The sequence below is a fragment of the Chenopodium album genome, chromosome 10, assembly GCF_948465745.1.
Source record: "Chenopodium album chromosome 10, dcCheAlbu1.1, whole genome shotgun sequence".
NCBI classification, from domain to species: domain Eukaryota; kingdom Viridiplantae; phylum Streptophyta; class Magnoliopsida; order Caryophyllales; family Amaranthaceae; genus Chenopodium; species Chenopodium album.
Genome location: NC_137843.1, coordinates 9,091,880 through 9,116,231, shown reverse-complemented (window position 1 = coordinate 9,116,231; position 24,352 = coordinate 9,091,880). Strand labels below are relative to the sequence as shown.

Sequence of the window (24,352 nt, the reverse complement as noted above, 5' to 3'; positions counted from 1 at the left end):
TTTTCATTGTGGTATTACAGATTATACGAGAAATCTCACCACAATTAATATTGTGGTTTCATGTGATTTTATTTTATTTTTAATTTTATTATTTTGTGTGGTTGATGTTGAAGATGGCTTTATTTAGTACATGTGGATGGATTTTATTTGTTGGTTGGTTTGACTTGGTATTTTACGCAATTTTCTCGAAGCTTCTTTTTTTGGAGATGGAAGTGGAGAGATTATAGGAATTTGTTTAGTATGTTCTCGAGAGTTCCGGAGTATTTTGGTTATTTTGAATTTGGAAATTTTTGTGGCTATTTTAGGGTATAATTGATCGAGGGTGAGAATGAATTGAGATGTATGAGATACACTGACAATACTGTATATTTTACTCGTAACAATTAATGCTTGTATTAGAAACTCTTATGTTTTTTTAAGACTTTAGTTTTTTATTGAGCCAAATAATCACCAAATATATGATGGGTAAGACTAGTAAAAGTTAAATGAGGTAATGATAATTTTGCCACATTGAGGTTCAAAACCAGAAGTAGGGATGGCAGTGGGTCGGGTTAGAGGGAGATTTGGCGGGTGATGAGGCGGGGATAGGTATAAAATGTGTACTCGTCATGGGTGATGGTGCGGGTATGGATTTTAAATTAGATCTGCCCCATACCCACCCCGCCCATACCTGCCCCATATTTCCTTAAGAAGAGTTTAGAATTTATGAAATTTAATACCCCTTAAGGCCTAATCCACCCAAACCGTAAGAGTCTCAAATTTTTTTACATAATTTGATGTAATTGTCATTAATGTGATACAATAAAACATCATGGCAGTGAGTTTGAGACGATTTTAGGACGGGTATGAGGTGGATATGGATATCCAAGTGGGTGGTGGGGCGGGGATGAATCTTATCTTGTACCCAGCGGGCGCGGGTATGAATGTGGATATTGTACCCGCCATGGGTGGTGGGGTGGGGATGGGCTATGGGTCTTGGCTACATACTAATGTAGCTATTATAGCTGCAACAAGGAAAGGCCCAAACGCGTGGCCCAAATCAAATAACCCAAATAATATATTCGCGACCCGCCCAAATCAACTCCATGCTTTATAAAATGAACATTAATTTTAAAAAATGAACATGAAAAAAATGAACATCTAATAATAAAAAATGAACATGTAATACTAAAAAATGAACATATTATAAAAAAAAAATGATCATTTATTAAAAATGAACATGATTATCATATAATCATATATTTGCTAGACCACGACCTTAAAAACGAACATTTAGTAAAAAAAGATGAACACGTAAAAAAGGAATATTCAGTAATAAAAAATAAACGCGTAAAAAAAAGGAACATTTAGTAATGAAAAGTGAACATATCAAAAAAAGAAATGAACTTTTAGTTTATTAGAAATGAACATTTATCATACAACCATAAAATAGCTAGACCATACCAAATAAAATGAACATTTCGTAAAAATGTATGAGCACATTAAATAAATGATAATTTTGTATAAAAAAACGTAAAAAAATGAACATGTCAAATAATATATTTTAATATATTAAAATGAACATGATTTCATATATTCATATAGGTTCAAATTCATTGTATATAATAAATTTACGAAAAATAAAGCTAAAATAAATCGTTAAAATATGTTCATTTTCATGTACTAAATGTTTATTTTTAGTCTACTAAATGTTCATTTTGTACAAACTTGTTTTAAAGTATTCCGTGTTCATTTTGTTTTGCAGAAATTACACAAGTTCAATTGTAATTATTTTAGCTCTAAAAATTTGAATATCCACCTTAAATCTAATCTTGATTCATCATAGAGACAATAATTATTGATCAATAACATGATAGATTTTTAATCACAAATGCAAAATTGATTGAAATCAACAATTTTACAACATTCACATGCATATTCATAAACACACACACAAGAAAAAAATATTAAATTAAATTACCTCAAGATTCATAATCGCGACGAATATGATGATGATGGAGAATGCTACGGTGGTGACGAATTGGAGAATATCTGAAGTAGGACAAAGAAGTTTAAAGATTGAAAGGAAGTAATAAAGTAAACTTTTAAGAAAAAGAAAAAAAGAGGAGAGAGAAATTTTGAATTGAGAATAAACCAGAAGAGAGAGAAAGAGAGATAGAATTAAAATATAAGGAAGAGAAAAATACGTATGTTTATTTTTTATGTACTATATGTTCATATTTAAACCTGTTGCAGCTAGCTAGTGTAGCTAAAAATTTGTATAGAGATACCATCATCCGCATCTAACCCACCCCATTGCCATCCCTAACTAGATGAAGTAAATATTAAATAGTGCCTTTGATTGCATCAATCAAAATAATACGGAGAATAAGGAAAGTTGCTTCCATCATCGGATTCACCATCATTACCTTGACTAATTTGCGTGATATAGGTAAAGACATGATGACGTAAGAATCTACTAGTATATTAATCAACTCTGATAAAGGCAAAGAAACATATTAAGTGGAGAATATCTTTCCACTTTCAATACGAAAGCATAGATTAAAAGTCCCAAAAAAAGCTAATGTAAACCTTGCTCTATTACGAATATTATAGAAATTAAAAATTCTGATTGTATATTTTCCACATATTCCAGTCCGTATATCTTAAGTAGTAGAGAGAGTTTAAAACAAATGTAGATGGATTTTAGCTAATCAATTGCTAAAAGCTACTCCGTATTCGCTACCACTAGTTTTGACAAACTGAGCAAAATGTATCACCAACTAGCTATTTGCTCACTCTCATGAAAGTGACAGGAAAACTTGAAAGTGGAAGGAGGGAAAATGGAGTCACTGCTATATGCTATTAACTTATACTCCATAATATGAATTACTATTTACCTAATATTCGAAAATTGCATACAAGAAATGAAGGAAAACAAACATCTGATACATTGCTAAAGATTTCACTGCCTACAATCTACTATGTATCAATTAACAACAGCACACAATACTTAAATGACTAGCCGCATACCACCAACAAATACAAATATCACATTCTTCTCTATTATATTACCAAACCTGTCACTGCAATGCACGAGCTTCTTCAAAATCTGTCCCCATTTTTTCAGTAGAATGAGAAACAGGTCTTTAGTTCTACCCACGAAGGGCTAGGTACCAAACATATCTCAACCATTTATGCGATAAATCACTTATATGATTCTTCTAAGCAATACTCTCAGTAATGATTTCACATCACAACTTCAAGCCTGGGACTTTTGGGATCCAGGAGGCAAGAAGGTTTCCCACCAGCCATATTCATACTTTGTATATGGGGCGACCCACTTCTCTGGCTTCTCAAACTCCACTTTAGTGGGATTTGAGGCCAACGCTTCTTCTAAGCTGTCAGCTTCATAGCTTTCTGCTAAAACGCGATCCAATCTCAGTTTCATGTATCTGCCAAGACATATTGTGGTTACTCAAATGAGACTGAGTTCTGAAAAGATAGTACAAAGTAAGAAGTAAAGCATACACAAGTATAATTTGGAATTGCTAGCATTTCAAGCATTACTGTCAAAGACTAGGACTGGCAGATAATGGTTGGGTTCAACAGCCACGGAAGTTCCGATTTATGACTCTTAACTGCAAATGGGAAATTAGAGGTACTCTGAACCATCGTACGGCAGAATGTTCAAAATTACTCGTAAATCTTTCCAACATCAACACGGGGTATAAAGATTGCAAGTCTTTTAACATAACTTCATCAATGCAATAAATCCGAAAAGCTATCTTGGAGGAGCTTGCGGATTTTTGGCATTCCAAGAGGAAAAGAAAATACACAGTAATTTTAAAAGGCTTCAATTAACAATACTATGTATTAGATTACTATATGTAATTCACTTCCTCAGCCACATGCATCTTAATTTCTCTCATTGTCCACAACCTTGTTCTTCCTATAGGCTAAGCTTACAAGAATTACTTGTACGTAAACGAGTATCTTCTTAAAATAAAAAGTATTCCCGCACACAAGAAAAATCACACACACCTATCTAAATCAATCCTTATCACAATAAGAATTACTCCAATGATATGTCTCACATACATGTCATGCTTATTTTCCAAGCATCCAAAAGAACTACATGAGCTCTAGACACTATTCTATTCAAAAGGTTAATGCTACTGTTGTCAAATACGAAGTTCATTGCACTAACTATATATTAAACATCACATTAAATCACGCATACCAGGGCACAAAGCAATACCCAAACTTGAAAAATTAAACCACTAAGAACAAGTAACAGATTATGATTTTGACTAATAAGGAGTGTAAAAAAAGAATAAACATTAGTGAAGTGTCCCTTACGTGATCCATGGGCCATTTGTTGAAACCAAAGCCACAGCAGGTCTCTTCAATCTCTTGGTGATGTTAGGGAATTTCTCCAGGAACTTTGGTTCAATTACAAGCCAAAAATCCTGCTCTATGTTGCGCTCTCCGAACATGCGAAGCCTTTCATCCATAAGCTCTCTGAAATGTTCCTCTTCGTCAAGCATGAATTTTGCATTTGCAACCACAAAATAATACTTCTTAGTTGTTTGATCCTGCATCGTAAGAGATAATTGTGATTGGATCAGGCAAGCTAATGCAGTTAATCATCACCAAAAATGCTTGAAAACATGTCTTAACCTGAAAAGAACCCAAATCTCCAACTCAACACAAAATAGTACCAAGGTACAGAATACATACAATGCAGCAACATGCAACAATTATTACTACTTATCATGCGAAAAATGATGCTTCAAATGATCATCCCGAACATTATAGAGAAAGGAAGCAGCTCAAATGCAAAGTAAAACCTTTCACTCTCTGCTCAATGTGCACAAATCTAATCTCAAAATCGTAACCAACTTTGAGAAGCATAACCCAAATACTTAAAGTGCTTAAGGGGAACAATGGCCCGTGTCAGAATACCACAACACCAACTATAACTTGACACTTAAAAGTTTCACTGTTTCCTTTGATTCATTTAAGGGGGATTTATTACATCTTGAGTAATCAAACCTTTTCGGAAAGTGCACAAATTGGTGTAGTTGATGACCAAAATTACACAAATTTGTTTAATTGATGGTATAATTTATGGAATAAGCAAAATTATTCAGTTGATGGCAGGAAGTACACAAATTTGTTTAGTTAATGGAACAAAATACACAAAATTGTTTACTTGAAGAAAGTACGAACTTCGCACAAAGCCCGCTAACGTGCGTAGGTCCTAGGCTTGGATAAGCAAGTTATTTCCTCCTAACAAAATTATCTACCTATGTTTCAGCTAAAGAACTGCTAAATCTCCAATTTCCCATGAACACCTGCCAAGATAATTGGGACGAATCACCCTCTCATAGTCTCACACACCTAACAAAACATCCCTCCAATAATTTCTATTTTAGGTACATGAGAAGACCCTTTCCAAAATAATAACTGCCCTATAAGGCCTTGTTTAGTTGATCAAGTGATCTTTCCACAAATGAGCTACTACATAACTTATTGATCAAAACTATTGTTTGTTATTTCGGATGCCAAGTCAATCAACTTAACATACACTCCAAGAATATCAAGATATGCAATAGTACATCTGCCAACTAGGACCATATATTCACATATAGACGGTATAGTAGTATATAGCACAAATTGTATGATTTTCGAAACTACATAACTATAAACTTTATATTTTAGAGCAGAGAAATGCAAATTAGTAGAATGCAAATTCAATCATTGTTATCAACTTGGAGTTTCCCCAAACATTTGTTAAATTTTTGAGAGAATATGAAATGAGCCTGGGAAACCCAAACAAGGAGGAGGAGAGTTGGGTCCACAAACAAGGCCAAAGGAGGTTCCATACTAAAACCAATTGGTGATAGTAGGAGTAACTCCACTACCTTATAAAGTGATATCATCACTCCTCTTACTCCAATGTGAGATATTCACGAGTGGGCTACAATGGTTTTCAACAATACTTTTATTCATTAGAACTCAATATTCATTGAAACAAACAAATAACAAGCACAATCATAATAACCTTTAAAAAAAAATTGTCAATGATAATAATCTTAAAATAAAATTGTCAATGAAAATTACTCTTACAAGATTGAGCTTCTTATTACAAGACTACAACCACATTTGTTTTAAAATTAAGCTTCTTACAAGATTTCAACCACTTATTATTATAAGCAGGATTTTAAACAAAGTAATCAGCAATCATAATAATCTTAAAAAAAATTGTCAATAGAAAATACTCTTATAACTAAATAAACTCAATAACCCAAAATTGGAGGGTGGCGAAATGATACCTGATCAGAAGAAGAGCTAGGCTGGCTGGTATCCGCGGCGACGGCAACAGCAGGAGTTCTAAGGGACGAGGAAGGAGCAATGCCAGCACCAATGGATAAGGATGAGAGAGAAACAGATTGTGAAGAGTTGGTTCTACTGCTTGGCAAAAGGAACAAGGGTTTATTGTAAGATTGCTGGGTATGAACAAGGGTACCACCCATTACTGCTGCTGAATTCATTGTTACACAGTTGCTTGCCAGAACTACCATTGTTGCTGATCTAACTCACTTGCATAAATCAAAACCTGAAATTCCCACAATTTTAATCAAATTTTTTAATTGATTACAAAATTGAATTTAAAAAACAATTGGGAATTTGGTTGGTAGAAGGAAGAATGCATACCTTTGAAAGAAATTGACTGGGGTTTTGAGTTGTAGTTTTACTAAAACAAGTTTCTGGGTTTTTGGTTGAGTTTGTGTAAGTGTAGTGTAATCTCTCTTCAATCAGACATCACATCTTATCCTGGTTTTCTTATCATTTGTTATCCTTATTATGGGTATCCGACAATGGGAAAAAAAAATACTCCTTAAAATAAAAATAAAAAAAGGAAAAGTAAAAAGGAAAATACACTTCTCTATTTTCAATATTTCACTACTCCTTGAGTTTTGTAACAAACGCAATACTTTTTTTTTTTAAAATTTTTTTTAACGTGTGTTTTATAATAATTGCAAAACTTTCCCTAATTTCTTCTAATTGAAACACGCCTTCCCGACACACTTTTTAGAAATCTATTAGAGTGGTTTATCAAATTAATTAGAATAGTGATTGCCTCAAAAAAATTAATTTGAACAGTGAGATTAGAGAAGGTTTAGGCTTTACGTGTATAAATTTTTTTGAATACTTTGTTCATTTACCTTGATTAATCTCTTTCATAACGTGTGCCATAATTGATGTATTACATTTAATATATCACAAAGTTTCATACGTGACAGGTCACGCCGTGTGGCAGCGGTTACTAATTCAAGAATTACTCGGTTGATCAGATGTTACTCAACTAGGGGTTACTTGATCATGGGTACTCGGTCGGTCAAAGTTTACCTGATCGGTCAGGGGTTAATTAGTCAGGGATTACTTGATCGGTCAGGGGTTACTCGATCGATGTTTTGGTGTGCGTTAGCCGGCCACACTAAAAATGCGCTGTTAAAATAAAACAGAGAAATTATTAGTTTTTTTTTTATAATAGAAAATACTTTCATTGAGAAAATTAATTTTTTATCAATTAAAGAGATTTAAGATAGTCAATTTTGTGTTTATTCAATACATATTTACTACATTTAAAAAAAAAAAAAAAAAAAAACAAATTAGGATATAATCTAATCTTACCCTTTTTTGTAGTGTAAATATCTTCCTTGTATGTTAAGAATCTTTAATCTCCAAATAAATATTGTTTTATTTTTATTTCCTTATATCACACTAGGCCAAATGCCTCACATGCATTGTACAGTCATCATCTTTGACCAACACATTAGACCAATATTTTTTTTTATTTTATTGCCTAATATGATATTGACCTTTTCAATTATATATACTCTCTCCCGCTTTCAAATGTAACAATATCTTTATCACAAACACCCACATTCATAAAACAAAACCCATGGAAATGGAGAAAATGTAGTTGTTCCTATCTCTTTTGGCAATCATAATATTCCTTTACAAAATTCTTTTAACCTCTAAAACAAGGAACAAGAACCTCCCACCAAGTCCGCCATCAATTCCTATGTGGGGCCACCTACACCTACTCAAGCCTCCCCCCTTCCACAAAACATTCTTAACCCTCTCTGAATGTTACGGTCCAATTTTCTCCTTGCGTTTGGGCTGCCAACCACTTTTGGTTGTCTCTTCTCCATCGACTGTCAAGGAATGCCTCGGTAAAAATGACATTGTATTTTCTGACAGACCTAAGTTCATTGTTGGTGAGGTTTTAGGATACAACTTTTCGATCCTTCTTTGGTCTTCGTATGGGGACCATTGGAGGAATCTCCGACGTGTTGGGGTTTTAACTATGTTTTCCTTTCGTAAGCTTAAGGAAGCAAGCCCCACTCGAAAAGTTGAGATCCATAACATGATCTTAGAGCTTCTGATCGAGTCTGAGGGTGGGACCCGAAAAGTGAACTTGAATAATATATTTAATAAGGTGGCGCACAACTTTGTGATGTGGGCAGTAAATGGGAAGCCATGGGATAACATGGATTTTCCATCCCCTAGTTACATGACAACATGTGATTTTTTTTCCCATCTTGAGGTGGGTGGGTTTTGGAGGGATTGAGAAAAATTTGAAAAAGATTTGGAAGAAGAGAGATGAATATTTACAAATTTACTTGATGAATGTAGAGAAAGTATTAAAAGAGGATCATCTTGTAATGACGAAGTTGTGACAAAAAATTTAATTGAACAACTGCTAGACTTGCAGGAAGCTGAACCTGATTGCTACACCGATAACTTTATCAAAAGTTTCATTTTGGTAAGATTACTCCCTTTGCCTCTAGAAATACAGTTTATTAATTCCTCAAACTTTTAATTAATTATGACAATTTAATTTTGATACGTTAATGCATAAATTTAATTACTCAAATGAGTAATTTCATTAATTTTGTATTAATTTAAATAAATGATAAAATAAAAATATTATGCTAGTAATATACAATAAGGATATTTTCTATTCGCATTATTTATGTTGATATTTGTTTATTTCAAGGATCAATCAGATCGCCTATTTGATGACTTGATCATATAAGATCTTATTTAACAAAATATCATCTACCCATATTCATTTTTAAATATAAAAATCATAAATATAATCAAAGGTAAGTTCATAATTAATAACTAATAAATAAAAAGGGAAATCACTATAAAACATTCATAATTTAGATTTAGCAAAAATGTTAAAGGTCGCAATGTGTGATTGATAAAAATTTTAAAAAAAAATTATTACAAATTTTATGTGGCATTGTGATGTGGCGAATAAGAATAATAAAGTGGCAAGTAAGAAAATGGAAATAAATAAAGTGATAAAATTATTCTTTAACTAGAAACTCTTTAACATACTAGTATAGAATTATTCTAGGATTTAAAAAAAAGTAAGAAATTTTTTTATCTTAATATGCCTTAATTTTTCCCGTAAAAAAAATGCCTTAATTTTTATGGAAAATATAATATAATCAATGCAATATTTATTTGTATAAAAAAAAAAGATTTGACTATATTGGTTGTTTTTAGTATCCCCTTATTATTATTGCTTAAATTATGATATTTTTTTCCCCATAAAAAAAATACCATCATCACAAGTAGAGGCAATAATGACTCATCACAAGAAATACACTTGCACTAATGTGATGTCCACAATGTGAGGGGAAGTGTAATTTTTGATTGGATTATAGACTTATCAATCAACAAATGTAAGTATCTCACATTGGCTTTTTAAGAAAATGAGAGAGTTAAGCATTTTATAAGACTTGGAAGCTTTTTGATTTGTTGTCACATGGTTTTGTGATGAAACCTTGACCGACAAAGTGAACTCTCTTCTACTAACAAGTGTGTATCTCATACCTCTAACGTTAACATTAATTTATGTGATGATGTCTTACTAGGAATTAATGTGAAGTAAGAATTAATATAATTTCCATTTATTATAATAAACAGAGGTGTGTTACTCATACAAGACATATGTTTATCAATATATCAGATGCAACTGGTATCAGGATCAGAAACTACAATTAAAACCTTGAAGTGGGAAATGTCAAATCTCATAAACAACCCAAAACTCATTGCGAAAGCAAGGGCAGAAATTGATCTAATCGTAGGCTATGGAAGATTCGTTGATGAATCCGACATACCAAAGTTGAACTACATACGTTGGATAATGTATGAGACTTTAAGACTTACCCCACCTGCACCACTTTTATTCCCACACTGCTCATCTAAAGACTGCACTATTGGAGGGTTCCAGGTAAAAAAAGGCACTATGCTTTATATCAATGCTTGGGCAATACAAAGGGACCAAGCCTATGGGATGAGCCAAATGTGTTTAAGCCAGAGAGATTTGCATATGAGATCGAAGGGTACAACTACAAGTTTTTGCCCTTTGGAATTGGGAGAAGGTCTTGCCCCGCAATGGACTTTGCTACTAGGAACATCACTCTGGGTTTGGCTACTCTTATCCAATATTTTGATTGGGAAGCACCTCAGGATGGATTAGTAGACTTGACTCTGGAAAGTGGTGCTAGTATTGGTCCTAAGGAAAAGCCTTTAGAGGCAATTTTCCACCTTAGGTCTTCAATAGCTAATATCGTTGCTCAACTCAAAGCTAATTAAATATGTTTAGTTGTTAGCTAGTAAAATAAAGGGAGTGATTTTCAAATTTGAATGTATGACCCATTTATATTTCTTGTGTACCCTTGTCATTATATAGCAAGCTAAGACTTTTATTCTATTTATCTTTTTACTTTGTATTACTTATTTTTATGTTATTAATAAAGTAGAGATTTAATTTGGTCAAACTAGATAGACCTGATCAACGGGCGGCGGGCCCGAGGCTTAAAAAATCTGCCCATTACTTGGGTTGGGTCGGGCCTAGCTTCGGGCTGAAAATTTCATGCCCAAACCCGCCCAAAATGGTTGGACTGTGTGGGCTTTTCGAACCAGGAAAAAAAAAGAACTAAAATAGCATAAAAATGCATTCCCAAGCTTTCCGTGCAGGGCTCGACTCAATTTCAAGCCAAAAAAAAACTGCCCAAAACCCACCCAAATTTGGGCCAGTTTGGGCCAGGCTAGCAGGTAGGGTCAACTTTGATCAACTCTAGGTCGTCAAACCACTAAAACCTATTTAAAAGCTATTGTTGAATATGCCCATATTTTACTTTTTTTGTTTGATCTTATTAAATTTATTTCAAATTTTATGATTTTTACTAGTTAAAAATTAAAGATGCTTATGATAGAGTTATACCTAGAAAGTGTAATACAAAATTGTTTATCTAATACAACACTTTTAATTGTATAAAAAAACACTTTAATTTAAGAGAATTAATTATCTAATAAAAGGATAAAGTATAGGAAAATTTGATAATTACCACCAACTATTGTAGTTGTTTAATAATAACCACCAATATTTATTTATTTTTTTACCACCAACAATTCTTCAAAACATAAAAAAAAAAAAAAAAAAATTACCACCTCTTTGTCCAACCCCTCTACTGTGATGTCATGTGGGCCACCCTATTAACTACGCCCCCTCTATTTCCCTCTCTCTTTTCTCTCAATTCTCATTCACCTGTTCTTCCATCTTCTTCCTTCCTCTTTTTAACTCTTACTAGTAAGCTTTCACCCACTATATTCATCAATGCCCTTTCTCTCTCTCTCTCTCTCTCCTCCTTCCTAGAATAAGGTTTTCGTCACTGTTCTTAGAGAAATAGCAAAGAGGGCTGGACCAAAGGTGAACCAACAACTGCACCATTGGAGGGGGGGCCAAGCTTTGGATTCTGGTTCTGAAAGTTAGCGAGTAAACAAACAAATTTCTAGGTAGTTTTTGTTTTGCACATAACAAATGTTCCTTGCAAAACAAAAGAACCACAAATTACATCCTTAATTAGCAGTATTTCACGAAACAAGAACCAATTTGCAACTTACTATCCCTAGAATCAAAGGCCCAAATAAACCCTAATTTTAAATAAAACCCCCCAAATTAATTTCTTAAACCCTGATGAAACATACCATCTGATAAACCTTAATTCAAAAACATAGTGTTGCATTGTCATTTGGCTCAAGTAAAAAGAGTTTAAATCATAATTGTCTCATTGATTGCAATTTTTTCACAAATTTAGAAAGGAGAGGAAAATAGGGAAGAACACAGGTAAGAATCGAGAGCATAAAGAAGGAAATAAAGGAGGGGGAAGTTAATGGGACTGACATGACATCACAATAGAGGAGTAAGGCAAAGAGGAGGTAATTTTTTATGTTTTGAAGAATTGTTGGTGGTAAAATAAAATCTAATATACATAATTTTTAAAACATTATTAGAGCACCATGTAGGATTAATATTTTAAAAACGCTACAATAGGATTAGGCTACATAAGATTAGTATTTTTAAAGCATTACGTAGGATTATAATAAAAAAAATATCAGAGCAACATTAAGATTATTTTTTTAAAAAAATATCATGAATAAAATTAAATGATTTATTTGAGTGCTTAATGGAATTTACATTATCATAAATTTTTCCAAAAATTACTTAAAAAAGAAATTTAAATTGCCATATAGGAAAATGTTATATTTTAGCAAATGAAAAAAAAAAAGAATTGTAATTCATTTTAGAATGAAAATATTATATTAATTATAAAAATAAAATATTATCTTTTTTTATTAGAAAATTTATCAAAGTATGAAAAACGAAATTAACAACAGCAACTTTTGTATGCAGCTGCCACACCATGTGGCTAGCTGACACACACCAAGTAAACCCCTGACCAAGAGTAACTTCTTACCGACTGAGTAACCCCTGACCGAGTAACCCTTAACTAACCGAGTAACCCTTAACCAAGTAACCCCTGACCGACTTAGTAATCCCAAACGGAGTGAGTATCCCCTATAGCACTGACAAAGTAACCATAAATGTTGGTCACATGGTATGATCAGCCACATATGAAAGTTTGTGAATTGACAATTTATTTTGTAATAAAAAATTCCATTAGTAAGTAAATAAAATCACAAAATTTATTAGATAAATATATATTAGATTAAGTAAAATATTTCATGTAAACCAAAAAATATAAACAAAAATACATTGCACGAGGTTCATCTAGTAAAAATAATTGTTGGTGGTTATTACTAAAACGACTACAATAGTTGATGGTAATTATCAAATTTTCCTAAAGTATATACCATTTTCAATAATGTATTTTTTATAAAAATAAATAAAAATGGAATAATAGTCCAAGTTTTAGACAAATTTAAGGCATTTTCAACTTTTTTTTTTTTTAAGAAAAATGGATGGCGTGCCTTATATTAATAACTAGGTTAGATCCCGTGTCATGCACGGTGGTCTATAGTTATATATATACTTATAGATTATTGATTGATAAGTATTATAATAAATTAGTCGAAGAATAATATTTTATGTGATAGGTTAATTTGGTATTTGCATTTTTTTAATTGTAGCATCTAATGTACAACTAAAACAAAAGTAGGCAAAAAATCTGAGCATCTTTTTTCTTATTGTAAAACCGGTCACAAATTTTTTTAATAATATAATTTTTGTTTATAGTTTCCCAAATTTTTTTAAGAAAGATTTGTGAAATCTTTTTATTTTGGATATAATAATTACTACATAATATAAAATATGTATAAAAATAATATTATATTTTGTAAATGATTTGTTTCTTTAATTAATAATTTTTTTTAATAAATAAAAAAAATAACTAAGGTCAAACTAGGAGATGACACGTGTCATTGCTGTTGTGTCTTTTAGTATATAGTAAGTATTGAGTGATTTATCCATCAATACATACGGGGAGACCTCACAGGGACTATGGTTCTCCCAAACTTGTTCAAAACCAAAAGTCACAAATTTAAGGAATTTTCACCTTAATAATTCACAAAGTAATGGTAATTTTTGGAAACACTTGCAATAAAATTACAAATTTATTTGGATATCTTTGTCAATTTAGATCACAAAAATTAGCCAAAACCTAAATCTATCCCTACCTTTTAAAGAGTAAAAAGTACTTTTATGAATAGGGTGTTGCTAATTATATTTTTAAAATGTGCATTTACATATTTATCCTCATTAATATGTACTATGTACTCCCTCCGTCCCTTATTTACATTCCTGCTTTCCTTTTTTGATGCTTAAAAATTACATTCCTACTTTCCCTTTTTAGTAAGTGAATTTTTATCAAATATCCCTAAATAGTTGTGATGTGACATTAATTTTTCTGTTTTGCGATTAATGGTTGCACAGAAACCATAATTTTCTCAATCATATTCAGGTTCCTTGAAATATAAATGGCGGGATTCTAAAATTTTCATTCACCCTTTTGAACATTCTGAATCCATGTGCAACACTATAATTAAATATGATTGGTCCTTTTATTTTCCACCAAAAAATGTGATTGGTCCTTTTCTTTTCAAAGGATTGATGACATGTGCTTCATTTAATATCATTCTATCTTTGTTTTATTCAAAGACAATAATAAATGTCTTGTAATTCCCATTGTACTTTCTAATCATAGGTTTTAAAGTCACTCAAAGTTCCTTAATTCCCGTATAATTTTAGAAATAGGAATGTAAATAAGGAACGGAGAGAGTACAAGTTTTTATTTTGTCTTGAATAATTTAAACCATCTTTTTTTATTTGCCTTCATTAATGTTAATGTTAATTACTTTTTTTTTTTTTTTTTTTTGAACTATTAAGAATAATGTGTGGACATTTATACCCAACAAAATATTTGTTTATATATTTTCCCTTATAATGTAATCAACAATTGAAAAAGCTCCCAAACATGACTAATTATAGCGCATATCGCGTGCGTTAACCACCCTAGTTTCATAGAAAGTTAGATCTTAAAAAAGGAATTAACATTTTGGTTTTTGTTCGAACTCACAAAAAGCAATACAAAAATTGGGTAATTTCCCACTTGAAATATTGATCAAGTAATAAGTTATTCTTGTACATAAATGTGAAGAAATCTAGCATTTCCTGTAGATGTATTGAAATATACGAAGTAACATAATAGCAATTTGCTAGGACATTAAGCTAAATCCATGCGACCATACCCAAGGAACAAAGAAAAAAGAAACCCAAGAAAAAATAAATAAATAAAAAACTAACCCATCTACACACTATTTTCACATAGTATACCACTATACCACAACAAAGATCCGCCCAACACCTAAATATAGAACTTCCTATTGTTGAAGAATGCCATCTATCAAACACTATTCTCACATAATATCCACAACAAAGATTCGAGCAATGACACCGAAATGTTAACCTCCAATTTGTTGAGGAATGCCATCAACTGACATGCCCCAACCCCAATAGCCTCCTCGGTTTACCAAAGAATTCTCGGCAATGCAAAGTCTACCCCAGGAGTTCTATTCGCCATGTCCAGGAAGTGTCAACCAGAATCTTCAGGGATTGTACCACTGTAGCACTAAAAAATCAACAAAACTTGAACTTGGCCTTGAATTTGCTGACAAGTACCTTCTTGCAGTTAAGTATTATAGAAACAGTCGGAAACTTTGAGGTGGTCAGCAAGCCGATGAATATACGATTCAACGACTTCCGCATCAGGTGATACAAAACCGGGAAGATGAGGCAGGCAATCAGGCATATATGAATCCCTTGTGATGGGGGGGTGGAGTAGAGATAGCACAGCACGGCAGAATATAAATCTGGATAGCATTAAAAACGGACAAAATCAGTGTAAGTTCCATAGGTTCCCCTCTGTAGGATTCAAAAGAGTTGTGGTCATGCAATCCAGTGCTAGAGCATATTTAACTCAGCAGGAAGGGTGATTTGCAAGAAGATAGTACTTAGTTTGGTCACCCCCTTTCCCAATAACCTTTCTATTATGCATTTTGGTAAGTCCCAAAAAGATATCCATGCACTTAAAAGATATCAATGGTAAGAAACTTCCTTTCCCTGTATAGTTTTTGGGCACATTCCCTGACTTTTCTCAGACTCTCCACTTAGTTAAATTAGTAACCTTATATAGTTTTCGTCATCTCCATGCCAAAAACACTACATATGGATTATTCAAGAAAAAAACATACTCCGAAGTTTATTTCGTTATCCAATTATACTCACACCTAGAAGTCCAAGACGGGATACATTTTTTTTTGTTTTTCTTTGTAAGGTGTGGAGTGACATTAACTAAAATAGAATGGAACTTAGGGCCTATTCTGATTTACTGAAATGAGTTGAACTAAACTGATTGGAGCTGAGCTGAACTAAAATGAATTGTTTATGAGAGAAGGAAATTAGGAACTGAACTGAACTGAAATGAAATTAAGCCGAAGAGAACAGGCCCTCACAAGGAAATCAAAATTTTGTTTTTTTTCTGCAGGACCAGAGTTACCGGTTCAATGTACATTTTCAGCAGACTAAATAGGTAGTTAAGTTGAAACTAGCTCAGCCCCTACATCTTTAACATGTCAAGGCTCAACTCTTGAGCCTTTTATTTTTCTCTTGATCTAATTTGACAAGTCTACTCAGCAATATAGGCAGCCTAAATTTCAGATAATAAAGGAGGAAAATGATATACCTAAGAATAATGCGACGGAGGAAAGGATCTGGAAGTACTTGAGCCCAAACAAGATCAATTTTTGTTGATGAGCATAACATCACTTCCCATTTAGCAAAGGCATTTGCAATTATGTTTTCAGCCTCATCATAGACATCCTGCAGAAATACTCGTTATTTTTATGAAATCCAAAAAATATGCTAGATTTGAGTTCAATTAAAAAATGAAAGTTCAAACTTCATAGTATATGTTGAGAGCTCACTGTATCTCTATCAGATGCAGAAAGGCCAACCAATTGGCAAAATGCTAGCAGAGGAGTTGTCAAAAACAGAGTAAACTGGCTCCCATTTTCAATCGCATCAACACTAGGAGGGTTCTTGAATGACGGCCTTGAGGGGGAAAGCAACAACGCTGATGGCTCCCCTCTTTCTGAACCATGAATGACCTGCAGATCATATAAAAAAAGCATGAGCACCTCAAAAGAAACAACACATGTTTATCAATTTATGGTAGATAGTTGGGGAAGAAAAGAACAGCAAAATAAAATTCTTTTGTGTCTCAGAACAGAGGATCATCTGAAGAGCAACATTATATGAAAAAAAAGCATCAGTATGCATATTCAAGAATTAAGATTGTGCTTCCTTAATTTGTTGTCTCTTTTACTCCATATTGCTAGTTTGTTTCTTACACAACCAGTATGTACAAAATGAATAACCAATCCCATGCAATAGAGATATTTTAATCAGTGAGGATATTTATCTGGGCAGAATAAGTTTTGACAAACCTGCCTTGAATGCATGGCTGTTATCACTATCAATAACTAAGAAGAGAGGCTTCCTAGTGAAGGGTAATAAATCTCCGGGGTAGAGGTTACTGGAACCTGAAAAGGCAAGAATATTCTCATAAGTTATTGTTGAATTTAACATATAAAATTAGCCAAACCTCATAAAAATAAAGAAATGACAGCTTTCTGCATTGTGCACACCTCCAATTCCACGTGGACTTAAAAACAGGGAATTATCATAATAATTACTCAAGTATCCTTTTTTACTGTCTCCAGGAGACAGGGTTTGATCCTGGGCAGCTGAAAGCAAAACTTTACTCTTTGAAAATCTTCTAGAGCCGCCAGAGCTTTCAGCACCAACGGAACTAGTTGCTCCTGCAAAAATATAGGGCCGCCATAACACTAAGAAGCTGACACAGCAAATGCATAAAAAAAGATGTTCAAAAGAGGCCAATTTACCCAAAGATGATGACACATATATTAGTATAATACTGTCGGGTGGGAGCTCCTCACACATTGTTGCAATGACCTGCCAGAGAAGCATAACCATCAACAGAATTCTTAACAAAAGATTTTATATGTCAAAAATAAAATGGTCTGTCATCGTTATTAGGTGAAAAAATGACATTGCTTATTCCCAAATCAATATACTTGTATAGTACAGATATCAGGAGAAGGAAAACAGGATATTCCATCAGTATCAAGCAAAGCCATGTCAAAGGCAAGGTTCTCATGCCTCTTGTGGTTCTACGCACTGGATTTTTTAACATGACTTGTCCACTCAACTCTAATATATTCACGCAACAAACACCCCTGACCTCAGAAAAGCAAAATCTAAGACAGAAAAATCTTGGCTACTTACAGAAATAAAGTGTGTCACTGTTGGGCGATACAAAACTGCTTTCCTTGGATTTGGGGGCAAGGTCGGATCAGTCAGATCAGCTGCCAAATTTATGTCAATTAACCCAGAAGTACCAGAAAAGTCCTTGTGGACACCATTTTCAAAGGGTTCAGTTTGATGCTTTTGGTAAAATGATCCACTTGGCTCCCATTCTAAGCATTGCAGCATTCTGTATGTGTCCAATGTCACTTCTGCAAACTTAACCTGAAACATATACAGCCCCAAGTTAGATACTGCTGAATTTAGAGCTCCGAATAGAGTTCAGCAGACTCCAATAGAGATGATATTAGGAAAAAAGGAATATAAGTACATCTTAGTGATTCACAGAAGTATGGCATTCACCTCGTTCCGGTGATAGCTGGTTAACACTGCATCTTTCAACTTTAAAACTTTCTTTGCATGAAAACGAGCCACATACGGCAACGAGTCTGGATGAGTGTCAAACATGGCACAATAACGCAATGGCCGAGCATTGGGCAATGGCTTGTCAACATTTACAAAGCGGACAATCTCTTGAACCACTTGCTTCCATTCTTTGAAGTTAGTTTCCTGAGAGCACAATTTAAAAAGAATAAAGAATATAACAAACCCTCACCGGAGCTAAATTTGCAGCAGCAGGACAGAAATCGCCAGACGGGCAATGATTTATCCCCACAAAGGAAATTAAAACCTGGATGAAATGATCATTACATGTCCCGATAGATGACTAAAGGTCCATGGTAGATATTTGACAACCAACCTAATCTCTAATGAGTAATCATAGGATTCACTCCTCCCCATTATCATCCCCATCCCCATCCCCATCCCCCTCTGTCTCTATCTCTCTGATGCAAAGGGTGATACAATTCATACAAGTCAACAATGCTGCCAAGGCGGCCTTTATAACTTAATCATGTGTGGTGAAGAATGTCAACAAATGATTTCAACCCCATATCGCCATATTATTGTTAATTGTTAGTAAATTCCCCAAAGGACAATGATGCAATGATGTAGAAGTCTTTTGACTTGAATTCGCGTTCTCGGAACTATCCTCAAGAGACTAGAAACCTTAAAGCTCACATCTGCTATGAACTCCTAATCCTCATAACCTATTACAAGCAACCCCAGACCAAGCCTAATAACATCGCCTCCCTAATTAACCCGAAAAACGCAATCGATTACGAGCAATCCACAACACCAAAAACACATTGGAAAATCAAAATCCGTACTCTAAAAAAAGCTAATTGCAACACAATCAAGTAATCAACCTACCATACTTAATATTTCAATAACATATCATTAATTTCATAATCACATACAGGAATGATTACCAAACCCATCAAATTAACAATCATAACTTGGAATTAAAAAGAAGAAATTGGATAGAAAAATACCCGAAAAGTAGCTCGGCTATCATCAACAAGAACCTTAAACCGGTCAACGAGCAAACCAACAACATCAAGACGATTCAAAATCAAAGCAACCAACAAAAATCGAGCATAAAACCTTAATTCCTTAAACCTAACACTAACCCCACCAAATTCTTTACCACCTTGAAAATACCCACGATTAAAAATTGCCTCGTAAAAAACATACGATTCTAGAAGAAACCTAGCTTCACTACTTCTCATGTACTGCCCAAAATACAACTGCCCGATCCGAGAAGCGATCTCCCCGATTTCCCACCTTTGTAGGCCCGAACCCACCAACTTGGCCCGGTTCTCTCGCTGAAACTTCCACACCTTCATATACGCCTTGAACACCTTGTTCAGGTACCGGGCCGGGTTGGGCCCAGGCCCAAAAGCAGGGAGGTCTCGAACCCGGGAAAACTTCCGGTCAGCCTTCTCGACTAAGGCCCGAAACTCTTGGGCCGGTTCTTGGGTGTGGGCCGTTTCGAGTCCGCCGTTTCGAAGCGCCATTGATGTCTGGCGCGTGGCATTAGGTGGTTAGAGAGTTGGGTTCTGAGATTGCCGCCATTTTTGTTGAGGAGAGAGAAAATTGGAGGAATTTTGGGTTGTTTTGGTTTGTAAAGAGGTTTGAGTTTTGTTGATTTTGGGTTGTTGCAGTTGAGAAGTTGGAGAAGAAAGGAGGTGAGCTAATGATGTAGGTGAAGTTTCCCGGGAGTTGAAAAAGGAGTCGAAGAAAAGGAGCACTCTTCTGTTGTGCCTCACTATTTTAAGTAGATTTTTTTTATATAAAATACTCCGTAAAAAATAATTAATTGAAGTGCTTCATCATAATGAAAAGTATAAAATTAGATAATCATTCTAACTATGTATTTCAACTAATTTTCTTATATATATATATATATATATATATATATATATATATATACTCCGTAATGCTTAATGTCTAGGTGTTGTATTGCGTGTATGATGTACTCGAGCATACCGTGAACGATGTTGTTACAATAATGTACGTTTAATATGTAAAGCCAGCTAATAAGGGGTGTGCATTAACTCAATTGTGCACAAGATACATACATGACATGCAGTTTACGTATTTATGATCTCAATGAAGAGATTCAAACATCAAATCGACAAATATGTAGATGTCAATTGCTTATATTTATGAAGTTTGGTGATATTGGTGTTACATATGACTCAATATCAAGTCTTATAATTGTGATACACTTATATAACCTTGTATACACCAAAGTAATGTGTAGAAAAAATCCTTAGCTTGTAAATTTACTTAGAGAGTTAGAGTATGTTATCCATTTTGTTCAGTGGACCCAACAAGAATTGTAGGGGTTTTTTTTTTAAAAAAAAAAAAAAAAAAAAAACTCCTGCCATGTTTTTACTATGCATTCTAATAAAGTCCACTTTACAAAGTCATGCATGAATCGATTAGAAGTATAGAGGTAAAGCAAGTAATCATGGGAGGTAGGAGAAGAGAGAAAGTCAGCAGACATGGGTTTGGAATTAAGAGATTTCATTGGATGCTTGATCGTGGCCTCGTGGGGAAGCTTAGGATCCTGCAAATAATGAACATAATCAAGCACTTCTTGTGGCATTTACCAAATTATGGCCGACTTTAGGGACAACTCTATTGCCTTATTTGCCTACTTAAAGTATAGCAAGATTAGCAGCTCACCCCTTCTACACTAATTTTTTGTATTTATGGGGACTACAACTACCTATTTTAAATACAACGTATTACAAAATTATGAATAATTCATCTTTTTCTTAATACATGTAATATTTTGACTTTTAAAATATTTTATAACTCGTTACTTGTATAATAAGGGTCTGTTCACATTTATTGAAGTGAAATGAACTGAACTGAATAGAGCTAAAATAAATATTTTATGAGAGAAGGAAATTAAAAACTGAACTGTTACTGATTGAAGCCAAAGTGAATTGAAATTAAGGTGAAGTGAACAGACCTTAACTCCAGACAATCCTAACAAGCTCAAATAAAGGAATTGAACGTGCCAAATATATAAATTTCTCTCAACAAAAACTTTGTCTTGTGGGTAAAGTATGTTTTATCATGTCAAGACTTCGATAAACCCCAACGCTAAATTTATGTTTTGTTATTCAAATTGATAGCTTTCGTAACATAATCTAATTTAAGTCTCCTATCATTAATGATTCATGTCTTAATTGCAAAGAATCAAAACATAAAATAAAAAGGCAAAGAATCAAAATTAATTCCATTCAACGTAACAGTGACTTAGTAATTAAATTAAGAGTAGTTAAACATAGAATAAGCGCTGTAAATCACATGGACCTGATTTGGGCTAGCGTGATTGAGCTGTCGTCATAATTCATCATCATATCCACCACTCTGCGAATACAGCAAAATGCAAAAAAACAAATGAATAATCAAAAATTACTCCAAAAACAAGAAGAAAACAAATAAATACTATAAAATAATAAAGAATAATAAAGAATAATGAATATACTAATTCTGGGAAGAATAAAGGTAACGATTTGGCACTGCATGTTTATGGCCGCTGTTTACTTAAGGTTGGTTTAATTAATTTATAAGTTAATTCTTAATTAATTTATAAGCTAATTCTTAATTAATTTGTAGTGTACTTTTTTTTATAAAGCAATAATATAGCCTTTTTTATAAAGTAAGATGAAATAAAGAATATCGTGCAATTAAATTGGTTGGTCCATATTATATTAATGAGGGTGGTTAGTCGTCTGTCATAGTACGAAGGATATGGCAGGTGATATGAAGCCAACTGAATCGGACTATTTGAGAAATGAAAGACCGTGCATGCAAGTATGCAACTTATATATTACTCCGTATAAGCTGTAAGCCTGTAACAAATTATATTTGGACCACCATATGTCTAATTGTCTATTTAGCTAATTTTACTTATTTATTAACTACTTGTTCGTCCGGAAATAATACTCCGTAGCATATGTCATTGTCCCAGTTTTTTTACTATGTTCGGATTATTACTACGAGTGGTAGGTTGGAAAAGTCAATTTAAAATGAATACTCAAGTACTCCGTATTGTTTTACAGAGAATCGCAATCAGAACATGTTAAGACATACTATTAATACGGAGTACTTCAAGCAATCCCATCTTTGGGTATGATATACGTTTAAATCATTTAAACAATTAGGCCACCTTCCTCTATGTTGTTTTGAGGATGAATTGGAGGAGCTTGTGTTTATGGCTGGTAAGAATCTTGAGTTCGATTGGAAGTATGCACGATTAATATAAATTGACTGCCTTTAAACTAATTCGAGTTAACCCTATCATGATGATACAGTTAGTCATGTGAGTACAAGTCGATAAGGAAAAATGGTTGCAATAAGTGTTTTACAATTAGACAATTTGTATTTTTTTAATTGCAGTGGCTGAAGTAGTTACAAATTACAAGGGTCTAAACGACACATACGTGATAGAAGCATGAGCCTAGACTCGGTCCTTGTCAAGGGATCAAGCTATTGGCGAAATGGATCCCTAAGATTACGGCCGATATAGAAACTTGTAGCCCAAAATTTATTCCTTGGGCTTTGATAGACGGTACGCCTGTACGAGTAGATGTTTGCTTGATGTTGTGATATCTAGCACAATTAAGCCTCCAAAAACGAGTCTGCCAAAAGCGTGACTATTGCATACTCCGTACTTTAAGTTTGTCCCAAACATCCTAATTACTTCTATAAACTATATCAAAAATCAAATTTATTATGGTTGTTGATTGGCCTACAATATGCGGTACATTTTGGCGAATTTGCTCGTGGCATACTCCTGTGCAACAAATTACAAGGGTTCCTCAAGGTTTTGTATGATCATGGATTCATGGTGGATAAAATTGACTTTCATTTAGGACTTTAGGGGAGAGGACAAGTATTTCTGGCCCAACAATTACTAAATGCAACACCGTATCCCACTCAACTTTGTCATTTAGTTTTGTGTTGACACTTGTGAACGAACAATCGGGAAGTACATGATTTTAATGTAGTGGTGAGATTAATATTCACAACATTTAAGATTGTAGGATTAAATTTCTCTATTAGGAGCATTTTAGAGAGCGAATTCCCTTTCCTCCATAAGGCTAGGCTAATTCTCCTTATTATGTACCTTATTTTTCTAATATGTAATGCTTCAAATATCGAGTCAACACTTTTATTATAGATTCTTACCAATATATAAGAAGAAAAAAAAACATAATCATTACTGTATCATATTAAAAGTTGCAATCTATTTACAATTTGATGAAATTTATAAAGCTATTGTAATACTTGTATTAAAAAAAAAAATAATGATATAATCGTATATAGTCATGTGAAGTCTTATTTATTACTCTATATGCATGTCTTAATAATTATGTATTAAATAATATTTTTTTAATAAACTTTACTAACCATCATAGGGTGTGTACTATGGCCAACATTAAAACTACGCACACAAATAAAAACTCTACTGTAAGTGATTGAATACTGCTAATTCTGGAAAATTCCATATTTCTCATATTGAGAAACGAAATTTATTTCTCATAAGGGCATTTTTGTAAATAAATCAACAAATTTTTCATTATTTTGAGCTCTATGTTTCAATAAAGTTAAATAAAGTTGTTGATTTATTTACAAAAATGCCATGTAAGAAACAAATTATCT

The 24,352-nt window shown here is 33.4% G+C and overlaps 2 protein-coding genes and 1 pseudogene across 2 annotated transcripts; 1 reads left to right on the top strand and 2 right to left on the bottom strand.

The window, feature by feature from the left end:
- Positions 1-2,808: 2,808 nt before the first annotated feature.
- LOC145562168 (protein YCF54, chloroplastic-like) lies at positions 2,809-6,857 on the bottom strand. The gene is made up of 4 exons (XM_081622358.1): positions 6,703-6,857; positions 6,321-6,604; positions 4,342-4,577; positions 2,809-3,434 (listed from the first exon to the last, which is right to left on the bottom strand). Exons 2-4 carry the CDS (start codon positions 6,567-6,569, stop codon positions 3,242-3,244), a joined length of 678 nt encoding a protein of 225 aa, XP_081478484.1. The 5' UTR covers positions 6,570-6,604; positions 6,703-6,857; the 3' UTR covers positions 2,809-3,241.
- Positions 6,858-7,954: 1,097 nt separating this feature from the next.
- Positions 7,955-10,671, top strand: LOC145564740 (cytochrome P450 81Q32 pseudogene; annotated as a pseudogene).
- Positions 10,672-14,963: 4,292 nt separating this feature from the next.
- On the bottom strand, positions 14,964-20,421 carry LOC145562167 (uncharacterized). Its single transcript, XM_081622357.1, has 9 exons — positions 19,657-20,421; positions 18,626-18,832; positions 18,245-18,487; positions 17,842-17,911; positions 17,584-17,757; positions 17,387-17,478; positions 16,861-17,043; positions 16,620-16,756; positions 14,964-15,747 (listed from the first exon to the last, which is right to left on the bottom strand). Exons 1-9 carry the CDS (start codon positions 20,179-20,181, stop codon positions 15,567-15,569), a joined length of 1,812 nt encoding a protein of 603 aa, XP_081478483.1. The 5' UTR covers positions 20,182-20,421; the 3' UTR covers positions 14,964-15,566.
- Positions 20,422-24,352: the final 3,931 nt, after the last annotated feature.

What these genes read in the sequence shown, in the direction of transcription:
- LOC145562168 (XM_081622358.1), bottom strand. Translation starts at nt 6,569, where the DNA reads ATGGTAGTTCTGGCAAGCAACTGTGTAACAATGAATTCAGCAGCAGTA. An exon ending in CTAGCTCTTCTTCTGATCAG is followed by an intron (nt 4,578 to 6,320) that starts GTATCATTTCGC and finishes CTTACGATGCAG; the next exon opens with GATCAAACAACTAAGAAGTA. An exon ending in ACAAATGGCCCATGGATCAC is followed by an intron (nt 3,435 to 4,341) that starts GTAAGGGACACT and finishes ATGTCTTGGCAG; the next exon opens with ATACATGAAACTGAGATTGG.
- LOC145562167 (XM_081622357.1), bottom strand. Translation starts at nt 20,181, where the DNA reads ATGGCGCTTCGAAACGGCGGACTCGAAACGGCCCACACCCAAGAACCG. An exon ending in AAGTCCACGTGGAATTGGAG is followed by an intron (nt 17,479 to 17,583) that starts GTGTGCACAATG and finishes TTGCCTTTTCAG; the next exon opens with GTTCCAGTAACCTCTACCCC. An exon ending in ATAACAGCCATGCATTCAAG is followed by an intron (nt 17,044 to 17,386) that starts GCAGGTTTGTCA and finishes TATGATCTGCAG; the next exon opens with GTCATTCATGGTTCAGAAAG.